Here is a 21732-nt window from a genome sequence, read left to right on the forward strand (position 1 = left end):
CATTTAATTCATGTTCTGGTGATATTTTATGGTAAATTGTGAGCATTTGTGCTGCTGATGTGACTGCAGAAATCAAATACTCTGGAATTCACTGAAGCTGTTCAAATATTTTCATAACAGCTAGTTACTATTGCTGGAAATTTGATTATACTAATAGCATATTGTGCAATCTAAGGCATATGGCACTATCATATCTGGAATGTATGTCAAAATAATCCATCAGGGAGTTGGATGGGCTAAAGTATATTGGCCATACACTGATAATGCTGAAAGTGGTGATGGGTACATCAGATTTATTGTACCATTTTCTCTATCTTTGTTTAATATTTTTCATAGTGAAAATTAAATAAAAATTAGTGAAATGTTTTTTGTTTAGTTCTTTGGGTTTTTTCAGGCATGAAATTTAGATATGAAAGAGAAAAAATATAAGCAACATTCAATAAAGCAATTAATTTCTTGGAAATGTTTCTTTCATAAATTATTCCTGTGAAGCTAAAAGTATGAAAACATCTTTAGACTGTTTGTATCAAATCTATATATTCACAATCCCCAACCTCTGTCTGATAGTTTGCCCTTAAGAGGGAATTCTCCAATGAAAATCAGAATGACTTTGCTAATACAGACAGCACTACTGCATTTACACAGACTTTCCCACTTTCTTATGCTGTTCTCCCAAGAAAGGACATTATAGGAAAGGGGGTGAACTCACTGATTAGTTTCAGATGAGATATAAAGCTGAGTCCAGAAGGTAGCACTTGGTAGGAATTCTCACTGTTGAAGATTTTACTCTCCAGGAAGCACCATGTGTCTCTGGAAACTAAGGGCTTCCAAGACAAAGGGAAACAAGGCTGCATCTATAAAGTTATAGATTTTGAAAAAGGAAAAAGAGAAAGAGAGAGAGCACAACAGTAAAGTAAGAGGAGACTCTAGTTCTTAAAATATGTCAAAATCAGACTGTTTAACAGGAAAATCTCTTAAATATACTATGGAAATCTTCCTAAGCCAGTTTCTCATATTAATGACTATTAATAAGTATAAGGGAGACTTATCAGATTTGAAAGTCTCTTGACACATGCTCAGTTAAAAAGACCACTTCTTTTGCCCAACAAAGAATACTTACTGGATAATAGTCCATTGTATATATGTACCACATTATTTTTAACTTAAAAAAAATTATTGGGGCATAGTTGATTTACAATGTTGTGTTAGATTCAGGTGTACAAAGAGTGAATCAGTTATACATATACCACTTTTTTTTAAGATTCTTTTCCCATATAGGCTATTACAGACACTGAGTAGAGTTCCCTCTGCTATACAGCAGGTTCTTATTAGTTATCTATTAATATATATAAGAGTGTGTATATGTCCACGCCAATCTCCCAATTATCCCTGGTGACCATAAATTTGCTTTTTGCATTCATAACTCTACTTCTAGTTTGTAAATACTTTCATTTTGTGCCACATCTTCATCAATTTATCTGCAGAACATTTAGGTTGCTTCCACCTCTTGGTTATTGTAAACGGCACTGCAATGAACATTGGGGTGCATGTGTACTTTCAAGCCAGGTTTTTCTCCAGATATATGCCCAGAAGTGGGACTGAAAAATCATATGGTAGCTCTATATTTTGGTTTTAAGGAACCTCCAAACTGTTCTCTGATCTTCCCTGATAGCTCAGTTGGTAAAGAATCTGCCTGCAATGCAGAAGACCGTGGTTTGATTCCTGGGTCAGGAAGATCTGTTGGAGAAGGAATAGGCTACCCATTTGAGTGTTCTTGGGCTTCCCTTGTGGCTCAGCTATAGAATCTGCCTGCAATGTGCAAGACCTGGATTCAATCCCTGGGTTGGGAAGATCCCCTGGAGAAGGGAAAGGCTTACCTACTCCAGTATTCTGGCCTAGAGAATTCCATGAATTGTATAGTTCATGGGGTCACAGACAGTGGACATGACTGAGTGACTTTCACTTTCAAACTCTTCTCTATAGTGGCTGTACCAATTACATTTCTACCAGCAATGTAGGATAGTCCCCTAGTCTCCATGCCCTCTTTAGCATTTATTGTTTGTAGATTTTTTAAAATTTATTTTCAATTGGCAGATAATAGCTTTACAATGTTGTGTTGGTTTCTGCCATACAAAATATTAATCAGAAGTAAGTTACACGTTATGTCCCCTCCCTCTTGAAACTTCCTTCCAACCCACACCCCATCCCACCTCTCTAGGTTGTCACAGAGCAGCAGGTTTAGCTCCCTGTGTTATACAGCAACTCCCCACTGGCTATCTATTTTACATATAGTACTCTGTATATTTCAATGTTTCTCTCTCAATTCATCTCACCCCCTCCTTCCCCTACTATGTTGGTAAGTCTGTTCTCTATGTCTGCATCTCTATTCCTGCCCTGAAAATAGGTTCATTGGTAACATTTTTCTAGATTTTTTGATAATGGCCATTCTGACTGATGTGAGATGTGATACATATGTACAATGGACTATTATTGAGACATTAAAAAGAATGAAATAATGTTATTTGCAGCAACATAGATGGGAGTGGAGATTATCATATTAAATGAAGTAAGTCAGACAGAGAAAGACAAATATCAGATGATATCACTTATATGTGGAATCTAAAAAATGGTACAGATGGACTTATTTGCAATCAGAAACAGTTTCACAAGCTCAGAGAATGAATTTATGGTTACCAGGAGGTTAGGATTGGTGGGGAGGGACAGACTGGGGGGAGAGACTGACATTTACACACTACTATATTTAAAATATTTAGATAACTAACAAGGACCTACTGTATAGCACAGGAAACTCTGCTCAATATTCTGTAATAACTTAAGTGGGAAAAGAATTTTAAAAAGAACAGATACATAGATATGTATAACTGAATCGTTTTGCTGTATACCTGAAACTAACACTGCATTGTTAATCAACAATACTCCAATATAAAATAAACATTAAAGAAAAGAAAATTTACTGGATATCACCGATTTATTTATTCATTTCTTTATTTTTATCAGTAAATAAAGATTACAGATTCATATTTTAATCAATGGGCTATTATATATTACTATTCTTATATATTTTGTTGCCTGTATTCCTCTAGATGTGTCAAGTAAGAACCACTTCATCTCGGCTCCTATGTCCTTTTTCACCCTATGTTCTTTTGACGTGAACCCATGATTCTTTTTGGGCTTCCAAGGTGACTCAGTGGTAAAGAGTCTGCCTGGAGCCCTGGAGATGTGGGTTCTAGCTCTGGGCCAGAAAGATGCCTTGGAGGAGGAAATGCCAACCTACTCCAGTATCCCTGTTGGGATAACCCCATGGATAGAGGAGCCTGGTGGGCTATAGTCCATGGGGTCCCAAAGAGTCAGACATGACTGAGCGACTGAGCATGGACATATAATTCTTTTCATGTTTCCTTACATTCTTGCACAACAAATGTTTAGGCTCATTTTGTACTTTTCCACATCTAGCCCTAAATTCACTATTCTCCAAGGAGTCCTCATTTCTTTTAGTGTACAAGGGACTTTGAAAACCAAGATATGGTTGTATCAGTTCAGTTCAGTCAGTTCGGTTGCTCAGTCGTGTCCGACTCTGTGACCCTCCGTGGATCGCAGCACGCCAGGCCTCCCTTTCCATCACCAACTCCCAGAGTTTACCCAAACCCACGTCCATTGAGTCGGTGATGCCATCCAGCCATCTCATCCTGTGTTGTCCCCTTCTCCTCCTGCCCCCAATCCTTCCCAACATCAGGGTCTTTTCCAATGAGTCAACCCTTGGCATGAGGTGGCCAAAGTATTGGAGTTTCAGCTTCAACATCAGTCCTTTCAATGAACACCCAGGACTGATCTCCTTTAGGATGGACTGGTTGGATCTCCTCACAGTCCAAGGACTCTCAAGAGTCTTCTCCAACACCACAGTTCAAAAGCATCAATTCTTCGGTGCTCAGCTTTCTTCACAGTCCAACTCTCACATCCATACATGACTACTGGAAAAACCATAGCCTTGACTAGACAGACCTTTGTTGACAAAGTAATGTCTCTGCTTTTTAACATGCTGTTTAGGTTGGTCATAACCTTCCTTCCAAGGAGTAAGCGTCTTTTAATTTCATGGCTGCAATCACCATGTGCAGTGATTTTGGAGCCCAGAAAAAAAAGTCAGCCACTGTTTCCACTGTTTCCCCATCCATTTCCCATGAAGTGAGGGCACCAGTTGCCATGATCTTAGTTTTTTGAACGTTGATCTTTGAGCCAGCTTTTTCACTCTCCTCTCTCACTTTCATCAAGAGGCTCTTTAGTTCCTCTTCACTTTCTGCCATAAGGGTGATGTCATCTGCATATCTGAGGTTATTGATATTTCTCCCAGCAATCTTGATTCCAGTTTGTGTTTCTTCCAGCCCAGCGTTTCTCATGATGTACTCTGCATAGAAGTTAAATAAGCAGGGTGACAATATACAGTCTTGATGTACTCCTAATAAATAATATTTTTGTATACATTTTTGGATTGAATTTACTAATTCAATGAGAATTTTCACAACTATGATCATGAGAGATATTAGTCTGTAATTTTCTCTTCTAGTAATATCTATGTCTTCTTTTGGTATTAGGCTAATGCTGAACTTAAAATGAAACGGGAAAATATTCCCTCTGCTTTTGTCCTTTGAAGGAGACTAGAGAGAATTAGTATAATATTCCTTAAAAGTTTGTAACAATTTACTGTGACTCCACCTTGGCCTGTTGCTTTCTGTTTTAGAAGGTTATTGATTAGTCCCTCGTTTTAATAATAGGCTTAGACCTATTCACATTCCTGTTTCTTCTTGTGTGAGTGTTGGCATTGGATTTTTTTCAAAGAGTTGATACCTTTCACCTAATTTATCAAATTGGGAACATAGAATTACTCCTAATATTCCTTTAAATGCCCATGGAATCAGTTGTGATACCACATTTCACTCTGGCCTCTCTTTTATTCTTAGTTAGCATGCTTGCCTGTAGGCTCAGTTGCTAAGTTGTGTCTGAATTTTTGTGAGCCAGTGGGCTCTAGCCAGCCAGCTTCCTCTGTCCATGGAATTTCCCAGACAGAAATACTGGAGTGGGTAGCAATTTCCTTTTCAAGGAGATCTTCCTGACCCAGGGATCAAACCCACATCTTCTGAGACTCCTGCATTTACAGGTAGATTTTTTAACCACTGAGCCAACTGGGAAACCCTTAGTCAGCATGACTAAAGGCTAATCCATTTTATTGATCTTTTCAAAGAAGCAGCTTGCTTCTACAATGGCTAAATTCATTCATCTCTCCTATACACCGTTTTTGCTTTATATATCTAAACTGTCATCATTGTGCTGTGCTGTGCTTAGTTGCTCAGTCTTGTCCGACTCTTTGTGACCCCATGGAATGCAGCCCACCAGGCTCCTCTGTCCAAGGCATTCTCCAGGCCAGAATACTGGAGTGGGTTGCCTGTCCTCCTCCAGGGGATCTTCCTGACCCAGGGATCGAACAGTCTCTGGCATCCCTTGCATTGCAGGCAAACTCTTTACCTGCTGAGCCACCTAGGAAGCCCCCATTATTATTAGCATGATATAAATGACAATGTAATTGTTGAGATTAAAAAAATTATAAAGTCCAATTTTTGTTTCTATTCTGCTGTTTTCTGTAGGTATGTGTTTGGCACTCCTACTGCACAATCTAGGGTAACAAATGCAAAATAGTCTCAGGAGAACAAGTGGACTCCAAGAAACAGAAACTTTTATTTGCATCTTAACAAATTGTGGGTAGGCATTCAGTCTAGATGTGTATTCTGTAGACTAGCTAAATTTTATATCCACAACTGGAGGGGTCTCTGTGAAGCTATTTTGGATTCCATCACAAGGCAGTAATTGGGGCCATTTTGTCTTTATGAAATGAAAAAGAAGAAAATCATCCTGCCATAAAGCAGCAATACATGACTTTTTCTGAAGCAGGTAATTGAAAATTAATGAAACAGGAACAGTATTAGGGATTGGCAGACATGCTGAGTATAGTGGAAGGCCTCCTCCTTTTTGTAGCAGTTACTGAATCACTATTGGGGATTTTAGGGAATGGATTTGTTGGAGTTGTAAGCTGCATTGACTGTGTGAAAAGCAAGAAGATCTCTACTGTCAGCCTTATTCTCACTGGCTTAGCCTCTTCCAGATTTTGCCTGATATGGATAATAATTACAGATGCATATGTGAGGGTGTTTTTTCCAGATATATATTTGTCTGGTAATCTAATTAAAAATATAGCTCACTTATGGATAATTATGAATCAATCAAGTATCTGGTTTGCCACCAGCCTCAGCATCTTCTACTTCCTGAAGATAGCCAATTATTCCCACTGCATTTTTCTCTGGCTGAAGGGTCACATCAACAGGGTTCTTCTCCTTTTCGTGGGTTGCTTGCTTATTTCATGGTTATTTGCTTTTCCAAGTGTTGCAAAGCCTATTATTAATAATAATATGAAGAACAGAAGTACAACCTGGCTGATCACCGTGCATAAAAGTGAATACTTGACAAATCATATTCTGCTCAATATTGGAACCATTCTTGTCTTTGTACTATGCCTGATTACATGTTTCTTATTAATCACTTCCCTTTGGAGGCAGAGCAGAAGGATACAATTGAATGCCACAGGATTCAGAGATCCCAGCACTGAAGCACATATTAAAGCAATGAAGATATTGGTGTCTTTTATCATCCTCTTTATTTTGTATTTTGTAGGCACTGCCATACAAATATCAGGTAGTACTATGCCTGAAAACAAACTGTTACTCATTATTGGTGTAACAACCAGACTCCTCTATCCCTGGGGACACTCATTGATCCTAATTCTAGGAAATAGGAAGCTAAAGCAAGCCTCTTTGAGGGTACTGAAACCATTAAAGTGCTGGGAAAAGGAGAAATTTCTTAGAATTCCATGACAGGCTTGGGAAGAAATGGATACTGCAAGAAAGTAATCTAGTGATGAAACTCCTGAAAATCTATTTCACTTTCTGCTTTCTTGCAGTGGTTTTAACTGTGTCTTGAACATAACTAAAATCTTACAAACTGATTTTGACTGCATCTCAGGGAATGTCACTTTTCAGTGAGATTTTAATCCCACATACAAATTAAGTGGCTTGGGGAGCTTCCTTCTCTTACATCGTTTCTCCCAACCATCAACCACAGACTAAAAACTGCTTGGACATTATTTACTATAAAGATGTTGCTGGTAGGAGTAAGCCTCTAAAACAAGATTTCTCTTTGTGTTTTAATCGAATTTCCTGAAGCATTGATAGTCCTTCACCAAAAATAGCTCAAGGAATTACTATTATTATATTACTTCTCTTATTTATTTTAATGCCCACATTTGTATAGATTTGTCAAGTAAGAACCACTTCAAATTGTCTCCCGTGTCCTTTTGACATGGCTCCATTCTTCTTTCATGTTTCCTTACATTCTTTCAAACCATTTCAGGCTCACTTTGTGCTTTTCCTCACCCAGCCCTGGAATCATTATTTCTCCAAGAAGTCTTCATTTATTTGAGGGAAAAAGGGTATTTGAAAACCAAGCTTTTGTTGTATACAAACATTACACACACCTACTTACTTCTTTCTCCCTCTCTGTCTCTGTCTATGTATCTCTCTACTTGTAATGTATGATGCATCTATGCTGATATTAATTAGAATTAGAAAATTCCGATTAAAAACTACAAGCTTCTTTCTTACCATGTTGCAAATCTTCTGTTTAACTGTGAAAGGTATGGCTCTCATTTGTTCAGTTAAAGGTCCGTCTAGTCAAAGCTATGGTTTTTCCAGTAGTCACGTATGAATGTGAGAGTTGGACTCTGAAGAAAGCTGAGGGCTGAAGAATCGATGGTTTTGAACTGTGGTGTTGGAGAAGACTCTTGAGAGTCCCTTGGACTGCAAGGAGATCCAATGGGTCCATCCTAAAGGAAATTAGTCCTGAATATTCATTGGAAGGACTGATACTGAAGCTAAAACTCCAATACTTTGGCCACCTGATGCGAAGAACTGACTCATTGGAAAAGACCCTGATGCTGGGCAAGATTGAAGGCAGGAGGAGAAGGGGATGACAGAGGATGAGATGGTTGGATGGCATCACTGACTCAATGGACATGAGTTTGAGTAAACTCCGGGAGTTGGCATTGGACAGAGAGGTCTGGCGTGCTGCAGTCCATGGGGTCACAAAGAGTTGAACACAACTGAGCAACTGAACTGTTCAGTTTATTTACTCGTTTATTCAGTCCTAACATACACTACAAGCAGTTTCTGGCTTGTTAACTCATATCTCTTCTAGAAGAAAGAGAAAGGAGGAAGGAAGGAAAGAAAGGAAGAGAGAGAGAAAGGAAGAATGAAAGAAAGAAGGAATGAAGGGAGAAAGAAAAGAAGGAGGGATGCAGGGAGGGTAGGAAAAAGAGAAAGGAAGGGAGGAAGAAAACACTATTAACTACAGTTCAGTACTTTGTTGCAGCTCATATATGACTATATCAGGGCATAAATTCAAAATGCTGTGTTCCAAAGTAACATTGGTAGGTTCTCTTTCTTTCCTTTTAGCATGGTCACATTATTGATTTGAAAAAGTGAAATTTGTTTGTTATTGTAGTTTGTTTTTTCTCTTGTCTTTATTTTATATTTTTCATGTAAAATATTAACATCATTTTTAAGAGTCAAAACTATACAAAAGGTATACTGAGAATGTGATCATTCACACTCATAACTTTCATCTCATTTTAAATTACTCAGTATTAACTATCAATTTCATTCATATCTGCTTTATTCCTGCCAATTTTATTTTTGAAAAAATAAGTAGGTGTGTATTTAATTTTTCCATATTCCTTATACAAAGAAGAGTTTGCACAATGCTTTTTTCATTTTACAATATGTAAGAAATCACTGCATCCAATTGTGAAATTATTTCTCATTCTTTTTCACACCTTTTTAGTACTCCATTGTCTGAATGTACCAGATTTGATCCAACAGGTTTTGTGTTTATGTTCAATTGTTTCTGATGTTTTGCAATTACAAACAGTAGTGCTATGAGTAATCTTGTAAGCCTATAGATGAACCTTACAAACTGTGAATGAAAGAAACTAAATTTATGCTTTCTATGAGTTTGTACATGTAAATATAAAAAAGCAGGAGATTGTGTTGTTGTAGCTAGAAGGGGCTTGAGGTTGTCTTCTAGGGAGTTGATTGTGTCTGTTTCTTGGTCTGGGGTGTGGTTATAGGAATGTGTGCAGTTAGTAAAAAATCATGAAGCTCCTCATTTAAAATTTTATTAAACGTTAGCAGTAGTGTTAGTCACAGTTGTGTCTGACTCTTTGAAACCCCATGAACTATAGCCCACCAAGCTCCTCTGTCCCTGGGATTCTCCAGGCAAGAATACTGAAGTGGGTTGCAGTGCCCTCCTCCAGGGGATCTTCCGAATCCAGGTCTCCTGGATTGCAGGCAGATTGTTTACTCTCTGAGACGCCTGGGAAGTCCTGTTATTAAGTGTTAAGTGTTTGTTAATTATCTTTTCAACAATAGAAACACTGGTTTACTTTCCCAGGACTGCTATAAGAAATTATCACAAATTTGCCACCTTCAAAAAACAGAAATTTACTGTTCACAGTTCTAGAGTCTAGAAGTCTGAAATGAAGGGATCAGTAGGAATCTCTGAAGGCTCTACAGAAGAATTCTTTCCTGCCTCTTCCATCTTCTGATGCACTTAGGCATTCTTTTGATGGTAGCAATAGTAACTCCAATCCTGCCCGCATCTTCACATGGTCTTCTTTCTGTATGTTAAAACTTCCTCTCCCTTCTCTTCTAAGGACATCAATCATTATATTTAGATTCCAATCCCAAACTACATCTACAAAGACTTCTTTGCCAAATAAGAACCCATTCACAGATACCAGGGGTTAGCTCTTGGTCGTACCTTTTGCTGGGGATACGCTATTCAACCTACTACATCATCCTGTTAAGGTCTGGAACTTTACATGGACGAGTGAAAGGGGTCAGTTGTTTCCTCCAGTTTGCTTCCAGCTTCCAAAATTCTAATCTACTCAGATGAGACCTGAGAATGTTGTCAGATTGGAAGGTCAGTGAGATCAGGATAGAACACAGAAGAAAGTAAAAGGCTTTGGGAAGAAAGAGCATCTTCCTATTTTTCTTCTTATATGCTTTGGACATAAGATCCTAGTCAATTTGGAATTTTGTGGCCTAGGAGTGAGGAGATGTAGAGCTCAGGGCTACCAAGATTTGCCAGAAATAGGAAAGCCTTGAGGTTAGATATATTAATAAAAAATTTATAAATGCTGGTTGTGGTGTTTATATCTTTTAAGGATACTGAATTAAAATTATAGCCAGTTAAGAATTCAGGATCCTGGGCCATATTATCTCAGAATTCAGAATTTATAGAAATCTGGGATGGAATTTGTTACTTTAAATTCTACCATGAATCCATGTAACATTTCCTGCTTGAGGTAGAAGAAAGCATGAAACAGTGTCATTAATCTCCTTAACTGCATCTTGGCAAATATGACTTCACCTTCAGTTGAACTCATAAATGAAGAATTCAGCCTGTGATAATGGCAAAATAGTGAATTAGTCAATAAGCTCATATTTATGTGAGGATTGCAATTTGAAGGGTTTTCACATTTTTAAGTACTTTTTAGGAAGATACCCATTTTTCTCATCTCATGATTGGATATTTTTTTTGCACTGAATCAGACTCCAAAATACATCCCTGAACAAGAGTGTTCTAAACTGTTGTATCATTTTCAAAACATCACTTGAGAGACCTTCTATCAGCAGTGACCAAAGTAACCAGGATTTCTCTTCTGCAGTCATGTCCAGTGTAATCAAAAGATTTTTATGATCATTGAAATGCTATAATTCATAACAGGAATTGAGAGGAATGGATTAATTGCACTAGTACTTTGTGCTGACTTGGTCAAAAGCAAGAATAGTGCCTTGTTTGACTTCATCTTCACATGGATTAGCATGATATTCATACTTCTCCTAGATGGCATTAAAGTAGTGTTCCATCTAGAAATATTAGATAGTTGCCAGGTAATAAGAGGAGTTTTTGAATTCTCCTGGAATCTGAGCAACTCCTTAAGTACTGGATGTGCTACCTGCCTCATACATCGTAGCCATAAACTTAATCACTGCCAGGAAAATCCTCTGCATAATCCTTCTAGGAGATATTTTAGAATATCATATTATCTTTAGGACTATAGGAACTTATCTTTAGGAATAAGCAAAAACCTGAATTTATATTAACAATGACACTGGAAAGACATCCAAAGATCTGCTGTCAATACACTTGCATCCTGGGAGCCCTGGCCTTGGAAGAACAATGACTGCAGCTTGGGGCAGTTTCTCACCAGCCTTTTCCATAGCTGCAGATGAAGCAATCTTACATCTGTGGTGGGGTTTTTGTGTGTGTCTAGAGTTCAAGAGGTGTCAAATAACAGCAAGCCAGCAGAGATGGTCTTGAAGAAATAGTTATCGAGGTAGCCAAGAGCATTGAACTGAGTAAACTGTGGGAGGGCCCCTTAGAGAACATTACAGAGACTTGATGGGATGAGGTGTTATCCCAAGGCTCTGTTATTCTAAATAAATGCTCTATATGACGTGGAGGAAGTTGATCCCACAGAAGTAAAACACCACCAAACTATTTCTCTGTTTGGAGGAGACTGGGTTACATTTAGTCTGTCACCTGTCATGTGTATCTTAGAAGCTCCTGAAAACAGAGAGATAACACTGATGAGAAGTGCCCCTACTGGAACTACCAGAGGAACTGACTCTGTCCAGCTTTCCTGGATTGCTGGGTAGAAAGTTAATTATCTGTCTAGGTTGATCACTCAAGGATAATCTATATCCATGCAAAACTGAAAAGTAAGCTAATCCAAAATCCACTCAGTAGGATCATGGGGAAATTGCAGGTTTAATTTGAAGTCTTACTGTTTAAGACCGAGTAAGCAAATGAAAAGAAAAGAAAAATACTTAAACAAACTCATATATAGCACAGAGGTAAATGTAAAACACAATTTTTAAAAAAAGTGACTGCAGAGAGCAGACATTCTTGAGTAATATGTGCTGAATATTCCCCATCAAATTCAAGAAAACATTTCTATGAAAGAAGAGAGAAAATATAAGATAACAAAAATCAAAACATAGGAACTAAAATTGCAAAGGAGCAAACTAAAAAAACAAAGAAGCTGAATTAAATAAGAGGGCATTCTTGGAACTAAATACATGGTAAAAGAAATTTTAAAACAATACATTATGATAATAATTATCGATTTTACAGATTAAGGTTCAAAAATAAATTAAATCATTTAGAATCTTAAGATTAATAAAGAAGCATTTTTAGGCATGGAGTTGCAATTAAATACTATTGACTTTGTCTAGAGTGTTTTTTTCATCCAAAGATATTCAAAAATATTGATCAGTTACCAGCTTATAAAACAAAATTAACTGTTACACTTCGCCCTCCTCCCAAACCTAGAAATATTAAGAACACATTCTTTGACATAACAATCTAGAAATCAAGTGAATACAGACTGTATTTGTGTCTTTTTGTATATTCTTAATATAAGAACTCTTAATATTTCAATAAATACTTGATTAAAATCTTTATTGACTGAAATTCTGTTGAATGAATATCGTAATCTTTCTTGAATTCTTTCAAGACAATGTACAGAAATATACTAAACCTGTAAATACTTTAGTATATATTTGTTGTTGAGTCGCTAAGTCATGCCCAAGTGTAACATTATTGCATGGACTAAAGCTTGCCAGGCTCCTCTTTGTCCATGGAATTCTCCAGGCAAGAATACTGGAGTGGGTTGCCATTTCCTTCTCTAGGGGGTCTTCCCAACCCAAGGATCAAACCTATGTCTCCTGCTTGGCAGGCAGATTCTTTACCTTATTCAAATATTTGAATAGATTCAGCTATTTAATGAAATATTAAAGCTTTTTTGTAAAGGCTTTCTAGGTAATTTCCAGGTTTCTGCATAGAACAGGACTCTCCTGAATATTTTTAATAGTTACTTAAAATTTTTCCCTTCTAAAGTAATCTGATGCCTAAGATTTATTTACCATGAAAATGTTGTCTACTTTGCATGAAATTTTGGTTCCTGGTGAAATGGAAATTCTCTTTATGCTAGTATGTGACATTTGCAACTTAGTTTGTGTGGTGACACTGTAAGTGAGTTTTCCTTGAAAAGACAATAGAGAAAACCTAAGGGCTTTGGAAAAGATGCTAAAATAAAATCTCTTTTACCCTGAAAAAGTGAAACTATTCAAATAAATGAACATAAATTATGGAAAGAGATATAAAGGTGCATAGCTTAAAGAAATGAGATATTTTTCTGCCTATTTTCTATTTTGAATGAGGTTATGGTTTAATAAATATTGCTAAATGATTAGAAAATGTTAATATATTCTTAATTATATTAACCTTACATACTGAGTGATGTTTCCACAGATAAAAAGAATTAGTCATTAATTGTTAATATTCCTAAGGTAATATGAAACATCATGCCTTAATCACCCTCTGGGAATGTGTACATATTAGCAATATTTGGGGAAGTATATTAGTCAGGAAGCTTTTGGGTATTAAGAAAATAAATCTAGTCTCAAACTAGTGTAAACTATAAGAGAATTAATTATTTCGTCTACCTAGGCATCTAAGGTAGAGTTGGTTTCAGTCCATGACCAAAGACTCAGGTTATTTATCTCTCTATTCTGTTGACCTTAGGGTCTTCATCCTAGAGTTCCTCTCTTTGGGGGTTACAAGATAATTGCCAATGACAACAATGTCTATTTTCTTATTTTTGCCCTGCTGGAGACAGACAACTTTTTTTGAAACCAACGATTGCAACTCCTTTATTTCAGTTTATTGAAATCAGTCAAGATTTGATTCATGGATCAGGGACCCACTGCAAGCAGAATATCATAATTTGACACCTGCACATCTTCTTTGGTGAAGTATATTAAAATTTTTGGCCCAAATTTTAGTTTAGTTTCTTATCTACATTTTGTTGAGTAGTATGAATTCTTGTTATATTCTGAATAACAGTCATTTATTAGATAAGTCTTTTGCAAATATTTCCTCCTGGTCTGTTACTTGTCTTTTCTTTCTCTTGACTTTATCTTTTGCAGAGCAGAATATTTTTTTAATGAAGTCAAGCTTATCAGTTACATCTTTTACAGATTTTGCCTTTAGTGTTTTGTCTTAAAAGTCATTGCCATTGCCAAGATCATCTAGGTTTTCTTCTATGTTTTCTTCTAAGAGTTTTATAATTTTGCTTGTTACATTTTGGTCTATGATGTGCTTTGAATTAATGTTTGTGAATTATGTAAGGTATGTGACTAGATTCATTTTTTTGCATATGGATCTCCAGTTGCTCCAGCACTGTTTATTGAAAAGACTATCTGTGCTTCATTGTATTGCTTTTGCTCTTTTTTTGAATATCAATTGATTATATATATGTTGATTATATTTAATATCAATTGATTATATTTATAGGCTCTCTATTATGTTCCATTTGAGTGAAGTCGCTCAGTCGTGTCCGACTCTTTGCAACCCTGTGGACTGTAGCCTACCAGCCTGCTCTGTCCATGGGATTCTCCAGGCAAGAATATTGGAGTGGGTTGCCATTTCCTTCTCCAGGGGATCTTCCTGACCCAGGGATCGAACCTGGGTCTCCCACATTGCAGGCAGACGTTTTACCCTCTGAGACACCAGGGAAGCATGTTCCACTTATCTGCTTATTATTTTTGCCAATATCACACTCTCTTGTTTAGTCTTGACGTCAAGTAGTGTCAGTTCTCTGACTTGATTCTTCTCCTTCAATAGCAAGTAGGCTATTCTGGGTTTTGACTCTTCATATAAACTTTAGACTCAGTTTATCAGTATCAACAAAATAACATGCTGAGGTTTTGATTGGGATTGCACTGAATCTTGGAGAAGGCAATGGCAGCCCACTCCAGTACTCTTGCCTGGAAAATCCCATGGACGGAGGAGCCTGGTAGGCTGCAGTCCATGATGTTGCGAAGAGTCGGACACGACTAAGCGACTTCACCACTTTTCACTTTCATGCGTTGGAGAAGGAAATGGCAACCCACTCCAGTGTTCTTGTCTGGAGAATCCCAGGGACGGCGGAGCCTGGTGGGCTGCCGTCTGTGGGGTCGCACAGAGTCGGAGACGACTGAAGCGACTTAGCAGCGGCAGCAGCAGCAGCACTGAATCTATAAATCAGGTGTGGAATAACTGACATTTTGACAATATTGAGTCTTATCTATAAACATGAACAGTTGTCAAATTTATTTAGCTCTTTTTAATTTTCATTTATCAGAGTTTTGCAGTCTTCCTCATATAGGTTTTGCATTTGTTATATTTATACCTAAGTAACTTTTTGGATGCAGTGGAAATGCTATTGTTCCTCATTTCCAATTCCATGTGTTCATTGCTGATGTATAAGAAAGCAATTGACTTTCATATCTTAACTTTGTATCTTGCTATGTTGCGATAACTGCTTATCAATTTCAGGAATTCTTTGGTTACTTCTTTTTGGTTACCCTCTTTAAGGGTACTGAAGCCATTAAAGTGCTGGGAAAAAGAGAAATTTCTCAGAACTCCTTGACAGGCTTGTTCAGAGAAATGGACATTCCAATAAAGTAATCAAGTGAAGAAAGCCCCTGAAGATCTGTTTCACTTACACTGCTTTCTTGCATTGGTTTCAACTGTATTACTGAACATCACCACAACCTTCCACAGTGATCCTGACTACATCTCAGGGAATTTCACTCTTCAAGATTTTAACCCCACACACAAATCTAATGGCTCAGTCAGCTTTCCTCTCTTGCAGTTGCTTCTTCCTGCATCCATCAGCTCCAGAGGATTAGAGAGTGTTTACTATAAAGATGTTCAGCCTGGATTTACTCTTTCCCCAAGGTGTCCTCATTTCTTTTAGTGTAGCCAGGTATTTGAAAAGCAAGATTTGGTTGGACACAAACATTCCACAAACTTGTTTAGTTCTGTTTCTCAGTCTCTTCTCTCGTTATGTATAACACATTGCGTATTTATGCTAACATCTCTAATTCCACTACAAAATCACAGGCTTCCATCTTTCCACGATGTAAATCCTGTCTTTAATAGTGAAAAAATGGTTCTCACTTTTATTAGTGTATTTACTCATTTGTTCAGTCCTAAGAAACACTGAGGGCTTCCCAGTGGTAGCCCTAGTGGTAAAGAACCCACCTGCAATGCAGGAGACACAAGAGATGCAGGTTCGATTCCTGGGTCAGGAAGATCCCTTGGAGGAGGAAATGGCAACCCACTCCAATATTCTTGCCTGGGAAATCCCATGGACAGAGGAGCCTGGCGGACTATAGTCCATAGGGTTGCACAGAGTCAGACACGACTGAAGCAACTTAGCACGCATGCACAGGATACCCTGAACGTAGTTTTAGACTTGTTAACTCACATGCAGAAAGGAAGAGAAAGAAAGAAAGAGGGAGAGAGAAAGGAAGAAAGAAAGGAAGGAGGAAGTGAGGGAGGGAGGAATGGAGGTAGGAAAAAGACACTATTAACCACAGCTCAGTACTTTGTTACAGCTCATGTTTGCCTGAGCTTTTATATCAGGGCATAACCATCAAAATACTGTGTTTCAAAGTTGTTTTGGTTTGTTTTCTTTCTTTATCTTTAGCATGGTTATAGTAATAATTTTTTTTAAGTGAGAGTTGTTTTTTTTTTATTTTATTTGATTGTAGGATTTTTCCCCAGCCCTTATTTTATTTTTTAATTTAAAATATCAACATCATTTCAAGAGTCAAACATAATCAAAAACCATCCTGAGAATATTGCCATTCACCCTTTATAACATCAATCCCATTTTAAATTACTCCCTACAGATAATATATGTTCAGTCGCTTAGTAGTTGCCAACTCTTTGCGACCCCATGGACTATATAGCCTGCCAGGCTCCTCTGTCCATGCAATTTCCCAGGCAAGAATACTGGAATGGGTTGCCATTTCCTTCTCCACTATAGATAATAAATTCCATTAATTTTGCTTTCTTCCTCCTATTTTTATCTTTGAAAAAATAAACAAGTATGCACATACTAATTTTTTTCCATACTTCTTATATAAAAGACACTTTCCAGTTTACTCTTTTCTTTTACAATATGTTAGAAATCATTCCATCCATTTCTGAAATTGTTTCTCATTCTCTTTCACACCTTTTTAGTATTCCGTCATTTGAATGTACCAGATTTGATTGAACAGGTTCTGTGTATATGTTGGTTTGTTTCTGGTATTTTGCAGTTACAATGTTGCTATGAATAATCTTGTACATACATATATTGATTCTGACACCCAGTACTAATGGGAGTCACCAAGAAATTAATTCAACCCTGGCACTACCTACCTGAAGAGAGCGTCAAATTCCATAGGTGAAGGGCTCAGTCCCACAAGAATACCCCCACTTGAGCTACCAATTGCAAGCTCAGGTTTTTATCTGTGCTTTTGACTTACTGGCTATACGTCTGAGGCTCCAATAACTCTCTACTTGGGTTTGGTTAATTTGCTGCAGTGGCTCATGGAACTCAGAAATCCAGTGTACTCAGTAGGTTACTGAATTATCACAAAGAATGGAAAAGGCTGTGAGTCAACAACAGGATGAAGATGGACCAGTTTCTGCTGTATCCCCTTATGGATTTTTGTGGTAGTGTTGGTGGCATGAGACATTTTTGGAAAAAATTGTGTGCAAGATGTCAGTGCAGAGTGAGGATTTAAGATGATTAAAATAATTCTAGGAAGAAAAAATATTAATGATAATTGTGAAAACACTGGAAAAGAATCCTGGCAATACGCAACTTAGCAGCAGCAGCAGCAATTCACAGCAAGGACTACATCAAAGAAGTTAAGAGTGTGCAAAGTTTGAAAGACAGACTCATGAAGACTGCTTTTGGAAAGGAGAGGGAACAAAGAGCAAAGAAATACCCTACAGAAGCTGAGTGGAAAAAAAGAAGAAGGAAAAATTTAAGATTATGCCAGAAAAGTTAGACAGTTGAACAATGCTTAGCTCCTTCCCTCACTGCCAAAAAGACAGGCTTCCTTGGCTGTACAGGATAGCAGTGAGAATGAATGCTGCTAAGTCTGCTGCTAAGTTGCTTCAGTCGTGTCCGACTCTGCGACCCCATAGACGGCAGCCCACCGGGCTCCCCTGTCCCTGGGATTCTCTAGGCAAGAACTACAATCATATGGAAAGATGACTCTTACAGAGTGTTAAATGAAGAAAAGCAAATTTATGTTGTCTATGAGTTCTTACACATAAATATTAAAAAAAGTGGGAGATTGTGAGATTGTAGCTAAAAGGGGCAAGATGTTTTCTTCTGGGGAGTTGATTGTGTCTGTTTCTTGTTCTGGGCCACAGTTATAGGGATGTATGAAGTTGATAAAATTCCATTAAGCTCCTCACTTAAGATTTTATTAATATCAAAATAATATAAACAACTGAATTATTTTTCCAAGACTGCCGACAGAAATTATCACATATTTGATGCCATCAGAAAACAGAAATTTGCTTTTCAGAGTTCTGGAGTTTAGAAGTCCGAAATGAAGGGATCAGTAGGAATACACTATCACTGAAGGCTCTAGAGAAGAATCCTTTCTTGCTTCTTCCACCTTCTGCTGCACCCTGATATTTCCTACATAGTAGCAATAGTAATGCTGATCCCTGCCTCCAGCTGCACATGACCTTCTTTCTGTATGTGGAATCTTTCTCTCCCTTCTAAGGATGCCAGCCATTATATTTAGATTTCACTCAAATTCTACATTTGCACAGACCCCTTTTCCAAATAAGAACACATTCACAGTGCTTGGATATACCTTTTGGGGAAAGACACAGTTCCACCTATTAAGTCATTCTAATAAGGGTTGGAGCTTATTAGGGGCCAGTAGTTTCCTCCTTGAAGTTTGTGTCCATCTTCCCAAAATTCTAATCTACTCAAGTAAGACATGAGAATCTTATCAGCTTGGAAGTTCAGTGAAATGAGGATAGAAAATAGCAGAAAGAAAAAGGCCCTAGAGGCACAGGAGTGTCTTCCTGTTTTTCCTCTTATATGCCTTAGACATAAGATCCTTGTCAAACAGAATTCTGTGGGCCAGGAGTGAGGTCATGTGGAGCTCAGGCTTGGTGCAACCTTTCCCTAAATAGGAAATACTAGAGAGCAAAGCTAAGAATAAAGAATTTACAAATGCTGAGCCTGATATTTATAAAGGCTAAGCCTTAGAATCCTAAATTAAAATAATAGCCAGTTAAGAATTCAGGATCCTAGCCATACTCAATCTCAGAAATCAGAATTTACAAGAAAATTCACAAATGTGGGGAGGTAATTTGTTACTTTAAATTCTGATGTGACTCCATGTAAAATTTCCTGCTTGAGGAGGAAGAAAGCACAAAACAGTGTCATAAAATCTTCTCCTTATTTGCAAGTTAGCAAATATGACCTCACCTTCAGTCAAGCACACAGATGAAGAATTCAGCCTGTGACAATCACAAAAAGAGTCACTTAGCATTGAGCCCATACAGGAAGATTGTAGTCTAAAGGGTTTTCACATTTGAAAGTGTTTTTTAGGAAGATACTTGTTTTCTCTGGTCAAAGTGGGATTTTTATTCTAGACTAAAACACACTCCAAACTACAAGCCTAAACAAGAGCATTCTCAACTGTTATATCATTTTCAAAACAACATTTGGAAGACCTTCTGTCATCAGTGAATGAAGTAACTGGGATTTCACTTCTGCAGGCATGTCAAATGTCATCAAACTTGTTTTTTTGATCATTGAAATCTCAGAATTCATAACAGGAATTTGCAGAAATGGATTCATTGCACTAGTACTTTGTGCTGACTCTCTCAAAAGCAAGAATATCTCCTTGCTTGACTTCATCTTCACGTGCTTGGCCATCTCCAGAATTGGTATGATATTCATACTTCTCCTGAATGGCATTAGAATAGGGTTCCATCCAGAAATATTAGATAGTCACCAAGTAATAGAAGTAACTTTTGGTTTCCTCTGGAATCTGAGCAATTCCTTAGGTACCTGGTGTGCTGCCTGCCTCAGCAGCTTCTACTTCCTCAAGCTATCTAGTTTTTCCCACCCCTTCTTTCTCTGGCTAAAATGGAGAAGAAATAGAGTTGTTTTCACCATTATGTTGGGATTCTGTCTCTCTTTGTTTTTTAATCTTCTGAGCATAAAATTCAGTGCTCTCAGGGTCAGTGACCATTTAGAAATGGAAAGCAACTTGACTTGGAAAAAATGCATGCGTAAAACACAGTACTATAGCAGTCAAATTCTTGTCCACCTGGGATCTCTCATCCCCTTGGCTCTGTCACTCATTTTATTTTTCCTGTTAATCTTTTCCTTATGGAGACATATCAGGCAGATGAAACATCATGCCAAAGGATCCAAAGACCTCAACACAGGAGTTCTTGTGAGAGCCAGAAATACTTTGATTTCTTTCATCATTTTCTTAGTTGTGCACTATTTGGCTACATTCATGTTAACTTGGTCCTATTTCACACTAGAAAATGACATGACTTTTATTGCTATTCTAGCTGTAGCATTTCTCTATCCTTCAATTCACCCTTTTATTTTGATTCTGGGGAGCAGGAAACTGAGACAGATTTCTGTGAATCTGCTAAGGCAAATTGAATCCTGTATCAAGGGATTGTAATTCTTCACAGCATGGAAGAACTGGTGGGGAACTATTGATGTTCTGAAGAAAAGTAATTGAGGATCTTCTACATTCTCCCATTGCTTTCATATTGTATCAGATAGAATTTTTTTAAAAAAAATCTTCATCGACCAGACTATTGACATAAGAGAAAATGCTTCCTTGTATTCCATGAACTGTCCTTGGCAATTTGACATAGTTATTTAACTTAAGCCTCAGAAAGTTCTACAAAATACTTATTATACCATTTTCTCTGATGAAAATTCTGATGGTCATCGTAAGTAAGTGATCTCTCTCTAACATGTTAACACGGGGTTTAAACTCAAATCTTTTGGCTCAAAAAATAGACAAGTGGATGAAAAAGAATGAATTAAACCTCTTTTATTAGCTCTTGATTCTGTTATTATTAAATAGTCTGCTACACTGCTTTATGACACGTTTTATTAATATAACATTTCTTTTTAAGGAAGAAGAAAAAATGTATGAAGGGTAAATTTTAAATAAATCTACTTAGTCAGTGAGTCATGTTGTAATTTATATTCAATACAAAGAAAACTCTAAAATTGTAAGGAAATTTATGATTTTTAATTGTCACAAATAAAAGAAGATATATTTTCTTGATCTTTTTGTTTAATAAAAATTGCAAACTTTCTGAAAGTGACAATAAGGTTTAATGAAGGATTAAATGAAGCACATTTAATCACTCTGAAACAAAATCTGCTATAGGGAAAGTAAAAACACAGGAGATAAAAAAATTTTTAAAATACTCAAAATATGTTATGTTATAAATTAAGGGAAAACTGTAGAGTTTAAGAGCTTCCTTTGTGGAGTTTAAGCTTCCCTGGTGGCTCAGATGGTAAGAGTCTGCCTGCAGTGCAGGAGACCTGGGTTGGGAAGATCCCCTGGAGAAGGAAATGGCAACCCACTCCAGTATCCTTGCCTGGAAAACTCCATGGATGAAAAAGCCTGACAGGCTACA

The 21732-nt window shown here is 37.3% G+C and overlaps 1 protein-coding gene and 1 long non-coding RNA gene across 2 annotated transcripts in view; both read left to right on the forward strand.

Annotated features, from left to right (window-relative positions):
• Positions 1-21732, forward strand: part of LOC145545278 (uncharacterized) — a 131140-nt gene that overhangs the window by 35753 nt on the left and 73655 nt on the right. The window lies entirely within an intron of this gene.
• Positions 6006-12008, forward strand: LOC145545273 (taste receptor type 2 member 10-like). The gene has a single exon (XM_081589344.1). The coding sequence runs from the start codon at positions 6006-6008 to the stop codon at positions 6933-6935; it is 930 nt and encodes a 309-aa protein (XP_081445470.1). The 3' UTR covers positions 6936-12008.

Source organism: Giraffa tippelskirchi, chromosome 4, assembly GCF_054371585.1.
Source record: "Giraffa tippelskirchi isolate mGirTip1 chromosome 4, T2T-mGirTip1v1.2.pri, whole genome shotgun sequence".
In the NCBI taxonomy this organism is placed as follows: domain Eukaryota; kingdom Metazoa; phylum Chordata; class Mammalia; order Artiodactyla; family Giraffidae; genus Giraffa; species Giraffa tippelskirchi.